Raw genomic sequence first — 8,042 nt, 5'->3', positions numbered from 1 at the left:
CTCCAGCCTGGGCGACAGAGTGAGACTCCACTTCAAAAAAAAAAAAAAAGAAGATTTTCTGGTGGATCACAGGAGCTCACGCCTGTAATCCCAACAGTTTGGGCAGCTGAGATGGATGGGAGGATCGCTCGAGCCCATGGGTTCAAGAGCAGCCTAAGCGACCAACACACAGTGAGACCCTGCCTCTTAAAAAAAAAAGACTTTATGAGCCCATCCACGGAAATCAAGCACAGGGAGCCCTGTCCCCAGCACCAAACGTCTCCCCTTAGCGCTCACCAGGCCCCCACAATGACAGAAGCACATCCCTGCTCTTCTAGGAGGGCAGGGCTGGGCTGCTGGGCCCATGAAGCTCAGAATGATGAGCTGTGACCAGCCCATCCCCCCGAGGCTGCTGCTCGTGAACCAGCAGCCCACACACTCCTCCTCTACCGAGGAATGCAAAGTGCCAAGAGGCACCACAGGCCAGCACAGAGCTTGGGTGTTCAGCTCTGGACCAAACCCAGTAACCACAACAGCTTTCCCACCAAACAGGGTAGGGAAGAGCCCACTGGCCCACTGATGCTCACCTGGTCTGTGCAAAATGGCTGAGAAGCTCCCAGAGGGTCTGGCCTGAACAGAAAGAGGCCTGCAACCTGGAGCCATCGTCCAGCTGCAAAGCGATGCGAACCTGGAGAGTACCAGACGTGAGAAACTTCCTTAGGAAGAAAGGCAACCATTCCATCTAAACCCCAGACTGATTCTCCAGACACAGAGAGGGCGACTGCCCCTGCCCCAGCCTCCGGGGAGAGGCTGACCCCCACGGAGAAGGCTGCCCTCCTGTGTACTCTGGAGGGAGGGCCATGGAGGCTCCCTGGCAGGGCTGCAGCAGCATGTGTCTGTGCATGTGCGTGTGCAGGTGTGTGTGGGTGTGTGCAGGTCTGTGAGCGTGTGGGTGTGGGTGTGTACAGGTGTGTGTGCGGATGTGTCTGCAGATATGTGTGGATCGGTGTGTGGGTGTGCAGGTGCGTGTGCAAGTATGTGTGCAGGTGTGTGCATGTCTGTGTGCGGGTGTGTGGAGGTGTGTGCGGGTGTGTGGGTGTGTGTGCATGTTTCTGTGTGGGTGGGTGCAGGTGTGTGCGGGTGTGTGTGCAGGTGTGTGCTGGTGTGTGGGTGCGTGTGGGTGTGTGCTGGTGTGCGGGTGTGTGCATATGTGTGTGCAGCTGTGTGCAGGGGTGTGTGCACACACGTTTGTGTGGGGTGTGTGTGCAGGTATGTGCAGGCGCCACGGGAGGGAACTGTGTTGGAGACACTCCTCGTGTCCCAGTGGGGGCTTCAAAAGATTGCAGCTCCACAGAACCTGACTGCAGCCTCAGGAGAGACCCTGAACTAAGGTGCTCCCAGATTCCTGACGCTCAGAAACCACGAGATGTCTTTTTTTTTTTTTGGAGACAGAGGCTCACTCTGTCACCAGACTGGAGTGCAGTGGAGCGATCTCAGTTCACTACAACTCCACCTCCCGGGTTCAAGCGATTCCCCTGCCTCAGCCTCCCAAGTAGCCGGGATTACAGGTGTGTGCCACCACATCCAGCTGCTTTTTGTATTTTTAGTAAAAACAGGGTTTCACTATGTTGGCCAGGATGGTCTCAATTTCTTGACCTCATGATCCCCCCGCCTCGGCCTCCCAAAGCACTGGGATTACAGGATTACAGCTGAGCCACCGTGCCTGGTCCACTATGTCTTAACATCCCAATTTTTTTTTTTTCTTTTTTTCTTGAGATGGAGTCTTGCTCTGTCACCCAGGCTGGAGTGAGTGGCGCGATCTCGGCTCACTGCAAGCTCCGTCTCCCAGGTTCACGCCATTCTCCTGCCTCAGCCTCCCAAGTAGCTGGGACTACAGGCAACCGCCACCACACCTGGCTAATTTTTGTATTTTTAGTAGAGACAGGATTTCATTATGTTGGCCAGGCTGGTCCCAAAGTCCTGACCTCAGGTGATCTGCCCACCTCGGCCTCCCAAACTGCCCGGATCACAGGCTGCCCTTGCGGCGTCCATGCAGCGCTTTGGGCTCTAACATTCTGGGCAATTCTATGAGCAGGTGGTCAGGCTGGTGGGTGAATGCTGCTGACACCCCAAGCCGGGGAGGGCACAACTGACCCCACCAGAAAGCAAGCAAAACTTCCACACAAAGAATGATGCGGGCCGGGTGCGGGCGCTCATGCCTGTAATCCTTTGGGAGCACTTTAGGAGGCCGAGGCAGGTGGATCATGAAGTCAGCAGTTCCAGACCAGCCTGGCCAACATGGTGAAACCCTGTCTCTACTAAAAATATAAAAGTTAGCTGGGCATGGTGACAGACACCTGTAATCCCAGCTACTCTGGAGGCTGAGGCAGGAGAATCACTTGAGCCCAGGAGGCAGAGGCTGCAGTGAGCAGAGATTCTATCATCGCACTCCAGCGTGGGTGACAGAGGAAGACTCTGTTTCAGAAAAAAAAAAAAAACAAAAAAAACAGCGCGGGCGGATCATGAGGTCAGGAGATCGAGACCATCCTGGCTGACACGGTGAAACCCCGTCTCTGCTAAAAATACAAAAAAATGAGCAGGGCATGGTGGCAGGTGCCTGTAGTCCCAGCTACCCGGGAGGCTGAGGCAGGAGAACAGCATGAACCTGGGAGGCGGAGCTTGCAGTGAGCCAAGGTTGCACCACTGCCCTCCAGCCTGGGCGATAGAGTGAGACTCCGTCTGAAAAAAAAAAAAAAAAAACATGAAATGCTCATTTTCAGTCGCTAGTTATCAAAACACAGAAAGTTGCTTGGACCCAACCCAGGGAAGGCAGAATTGGTGCTAAGACTCATGTCCCTCCTTCCCCAGCACCCCCGACCACCCCCCGTCCCCGGCCAGCTGAACGATTCTGTGCTCCACACAGTCAGTCTGCCCCAGAGCACAGCCCACCATGTTCTCGGGCCCCTCACGGCTCCGGGAAGCAGGCACCATCTCCAGCTTGGCATTGTTGGGTAGGTTGGCGAATCTCCACTGGAGAGAAAGGTCGAGCACACTCCTCTGAAACCTGCAAGACAGACCAGAGCCCACTCACTGCCCTGCAGACCCTGATGCGCCCTGCCATCCACGTCCCGCCATCCATGTCCTATGGCAGCTCCCCAACAGCAGGACGTCATGACCTGCAAAGGCACAAGGCGGGTCCCTGATCACATGGGGCCTCCTGCAAGCAGAAGGGAGCAGGGAAAAGGGAGAAGTGGGCCTCGGGGCACGCCGAGGGGGTTGCTCCTTCAGAGTCTGGGGTGCTGACAGTTCCAGTGCAGATGCTTGGAAAACAGAGAGAACTGGGGCGTGAATGCTGCTGCACTCGCAGAAGCAGGGGTATCATAGCTCCTGGCCATCAGAGCTGGAGCCACCACAGAAAACCCGGCTGCCCAGGCGCGATGGCTCACGCCTATAATCCCAGCACTTTGGGAGGCCGAGGAGGGTGGATCACCTGAGGTCGGGAATTTGAGACTAGCCTGGCCAACATGGTGAAACCCCGTCTCTACTAAAAATACAAAAAAAAAGCCAGGCATGGTGGCTCAGGCCTGTAATCCCAGCTACTCGGGAGGCGGAGGCAGGAGAAACGCTTGAACCCAGGAGGCAGAGGCTGCAGTAAGGCGAGATCGTGCCACTGCACTCCAGCCTGGGCAACAAGAGCAAAACTCCGTCTCAAAAAAAGAAATCTGAATATACTCAAAGTGGTTGGCCCCACTTTGGAAACGCAAGCTGCTGTTGAAGATAACTAGTGAAGAGAGTTTAGACAGCCTGGGGGCATCTGGAAGAATTAAGAGAGAACAAACTTTGCTATCAATCTTCAATACTGGCCAGAAAGTGACTCTGGAAATTGCCACATGAAATGTCTAGGGCAAGACAGGATAGCAGATCAGGGGGAACCCGAGGGCAGGCAGGCAGGCTGGGAAGCTTGGAGAGGAGGGCACTGTTCATGCATGGGGCTGCATTCCTCTGCACTGGCTGTGCTTTGTAAGCAAGCGGTACCATTAGCAGGGGAAAAGGAGACTTGAAAACATGGCCATGGTGCTGCAGGACCTGCCTCAAAATCGCACTCACTGGTTCCCACCAGACACCACCACACAGACCATGGGCAGGTGAGCAATCAGAAGTAACAATGGGCCAGGCATGGTGGCTCATGCCTGTAATCCCAGCAATTTGGGAGGCCAAGACGGGTGGATCACTTGAGGTCAGGAGTTTGAGAGCAGTCTGGCCAATGTGGTGAAATCCCATCTCTACTAAAAACACAAAAATTAGCCAGGCGTGGCGGTGCACGCCTCTAGTCCCAGCTACTCGGGAGGCTGAGGTGGGAGAAGTGCTTCAACCCAGGAGGCAGAGGTTGTAGTGGGCCGAGATTGTGCCACTGCACTCCAGCCTGGGTGACAGAGCGAGACTCCATCTCAAAAATAAAAAAAAAAAAAGAAATAAATAAATAAAAATGAGGCCAGGTGCGGTGGCTCACGCCTATCAACCCAGCACTTTAGGAGGCCAAGGCGTGCGGATCACTTGAGGTCAGGAATTTGAGACCAGCCTGGCCAACATGGTGAAACCCGTCTTTACTAAAAATACAAAAATTAGCTGGGCATGGCACGTGACTGTAATTCCAGCTACTCAAGATGCTGAGGCACGGCCGGGCGCGGTGGCTCAAGCCTGTAATCCCAGCACTTTGGGAGGCCGAGACGGGCGGATCATGAGTTCAGGAGATCGAGACCATCCTGGCTAACACTGTGAAACCCCGTCTCTACTAAAAAAAAAAAAAAAAAAAAAAGATGCTGAGGCACAAGAATTGCTTGAACCCGGGAGGCAGAGGTTGCGGTGAGCTGAGATCATGCCACTGCACTCCAGCCTAGGTGACAGAGCAAGACTCTGTTTCAAAATAACGGCCAGGGCACGGTGACTCATGCCTGTAACCCCAACACTTTGAGAGACCAAGGTGGGCAGACCACCTGAGGTCAGGAGTTCAAGACCAGCCTCACCAACACGGTGAAACCCCGTCTCTACTAAAAATACAAAAATTAGCTGGACACGGTGGCACATGCCTGTAATCCCAGCTATCAGGAGGCTGGGGCAGGAGAATCGCTTGAACCTGGGAGACGGAGGTGGCAGTGGGCCGAGACAGCACCACTGCACTACAGCCTGTGTGACAGAGAGAGACTCCATGTCAAAAAATAATAATAAAATAAAAAAGAAGTAAAAACGAAACCCTAAGCCCCCAACCAACTAAACCGGCCTCTTCTTGGCCCAGGGGACCCCAGAAACCTTGAAAGCCGAGTTCCTGGCCATGGCTGGGTGGGAGATCAGACGCGCCTACAGGCTCTCTTCCCTAAGGGATAAACAGAAAGCAGCCTTTCCAAAGACTCTTGGGCTGGTATCTGACATCAGCCAACCTTCCGCCAGGCCCTTCTCTCTTGCGGTTTCTTCAAAACAACCTACAGGTATTTCTTCCTGATAAGAAACCACCAACTATGGAGTAGTTCTGGCACAGTCAGGGTTCTCGTGGCATGGTCAGGGTCTTCATGTCCGCTGGTGTGCCATTTATTTATTTATTTATTTAACTTATTTATTTACTTCTTTTGTAGACACAGGGTCTCACTATGTTCCCCAGGCTGATCTGGAATTCCTAGGCTCAAGCAATCCTCTGCCTCAGGCTCCCAAAGTGCTGGGATTACAGGTGTGAGCCACTTCGCCCAGCCTGCTTCACCTCTGACTTCAGAGGCCAAAAATTCCACCCTCAGGTCATGCTGGCGCTGCCAGTTTTTGAACGTAGGACCCATGGAGAGGCAGAAAGCCCAATTGTGTGCACAGGTCTCCTTTCATGAATACTCACGATCCTCCCATAGTGTATTAAGTACGTCTGTATCAGCCACCCCATTTGGTGTAAACCCCTGTTTTATTCTTCCCTCTCTTGAAGTGTCAGTTTCCAGCTTCTGGCTGGAGGCTACACTTCCTGGCCTGTCAGAATGGCCACTCTGCAAGCTGCAACCGGTTATGAGAAATAAAGCCCTCCTTTCCAAACGTATGAACCTCATTCTTCAGTTGACAAGAGAGACTGGAGAAGGATGGTGGGAAGGTCAGCGGCAGGAAGCCCAAGACCACCTGGCACTCAGAGCACAGGTCCTGGGATTATCACATGGTCCAGACACAAAGTAGAAGACTGGAATGACTTGGCAGATATCACCCCTAAGAAACTCCTCCCAGGAGAGCCCCATAAGGCAGCGGGGGCAAGGCCGGGAGGACAGTCTCCTGCCCTCTGCCCCCAGTGTTAGGACAACAGTACTATAAAAACAGGTCTTTAAGGCCAAGCGCGGTGGCTCATGTCTGTAATCCCAGCACTTTGGGATGTCGAGGTGGGCGGATCACAAGGTCAGGAGTTCTAGACCATCCTGGCCAATGTGCTGAAACCCCGTATCTACTAAAAATACAAAAATTAGCTGGGCGTGGTGGCGAGCACCTCTAATCCCAGCTACTTGGGAGGCTGAGGCAGGAGAATCATTTGAACCTAGGAGGTGGAAGTTGCAGTAAGCTGAGACCGCACCACTGCATTCCAGCCTGGGCGTCAAGAGTGAAACCCTGTCTCAAAAAAAAAAAACAAACCGAAAACAGGTTTTTAAAGTGAAAAGCTTCGCGTGTGGGATAGACACGCATGTCCTACTCATATGAGGGCTCTGACTCTTCTGCTGAGACTCCTTGAGAGTCTGGCAGAAGCCCTCTCTTGGGAACAATACCCCCACACAGACCCGGGCGTGTAATTCCCAGGGCTGAGACTGCAGAGATCCACCCGCAGTTTTCAGGGCATCCTATTTCTCCATGGCCAGCTCTTTCCCCTCAGAGCCCCACTGGGAACTTATACAACCCAATGCCATAAAACCTACAGGAGGTTGAATGGTGGCCCCCCAAAAAAAGACAGGTCAATGTCCTAACCCCCAGGATCTCTGAACATCTTACTGGGTATCCTGGTCTTTGGAGATGTAATGATAAATCATTCTAGATTATCCAAGAGGACCCAAAATCCAATGACAAGGGTCTTCCCAAGACACAGAGAAAACAGGAAAAGGCCACAAGAAATTGGAGACAGAGAGCAATGCGGCCACAAGCCAAGGAACGGGAAGCTGGAAGAGGCAAAAGGGATTCTCCCTTAGGGCATTCGGAGAGAGTGTGGCCCTGCCAAGACCTTGGGTCTCCAGAGCTGGGAGGCAATATATGACTGTTTAAAACCACCTGGGGGCTTTTCCAAGTGAGAGCCAGTATATTCAGGGGGCAGGGGCACAGATATACTCAGATCCTGCTACCGAGCTGGAGCAAACTCACTTCAGATCATATTCACAGGGGTTGAAGTCCTGTCGCCGGCACGTGTCCTCCAGAACCTGGGGATGAGATGAAAGGACGGTGAACCGCTGAGTGTGCAGGGCTGGCAGGCGCAGTGGGCCAGGCCAGCCAAGAGCACTCAGCTTCCTGGTGAGCCAGGTGGCTCTGCTCAGGCAAAGCCAAGCACAAGACCACACTATGGACGGTCCCTGCAACAGCTGCAGGCTCTCACCTGCAAATCCTGTCCACTCTATCTCCCTTCCTCACCATCCCCTCAGTTTTGTAGGAAAACTCCACTCAGGGTTCCCCTGCAGTACAGCAACATGGGCATCTTCCTGGCACACACCCTGGTCTCTCCTTCAAACCTTGTAGTTCGGCAACCTGCCTTAAACCTGCCCAGCACAGGCTACCCCTTGGCTCTGGCACGGTTCTGTACACCTGCTCCCACTGCCTGCACCTCCTCCGCCCCTCTTCTCCATGAGCCAAAGCAGTGGCCCTGGCACCAAGGGGTCCCGCGCAGCCTCTGCGAGAGCGCCCCACTTCCACACTGTGCACGCCTGGCACCAACAGCCTCCTGGCTGCACCCTTCACCTGCCCAGGCCCGGCGACCCCATGCCGTGGGCTGCTCCCGCAAACTCCGAGTCGTGTGCACCTTCAAGTCCTCACGGTCCCCCACGCAGCAGAGGCTCAGTAAATACTTTTTTTTTTTT

The 8,042-nt window shown here is 53.9% G+C and overlaps 1 protein-coding gene across 1 annotated transcript in view; it reads right to left on the bottom strand.

Annotated features, from left to right (window-relative positions):
- Positions 1-7,388, bottom strand: part of ASPSCR1 (alveolar soft part sarcoma chromosome region, candidate 1) — a 43,342-nt gene extending 35,954 nt beyond the window's left edge. The window contains 3 exon segments of the mRNA XM_011933383.1: positions 567-667; positions 2,929-3,043; positions 7,336-7,388. Of these exon segments, the coding sequence (XP_011788773.1) occupies positions 567-667; positions 2,929-2,970 (143 nt within the window). The 5' untranslated portion in view covers positions 2,971-3,043; positions 7,336-7,388.
- Positions 7,389-8,042: the final 654 nt, after the last annotated feature.

Source organism: Colobus angolensis, unplaced genomic scaffold, assembly GCF_000951035.1.
Source record: "Colobus angolensis palliatus isolate OR3802 unplaced genomic scaffold, Cang.pa_1.0 Scaffold1, whole genome shotgun sequence".
NCBI lineage: Eukaryota > Metazoa > Chordata > Mammalia > Primates > Cercopithecidae > Colobus > Colobus angolensis.
Note: the sequence above shows the minus strand (reverse complement) of the source record. Positions and strands in the feature narration are given on the sequence as shown.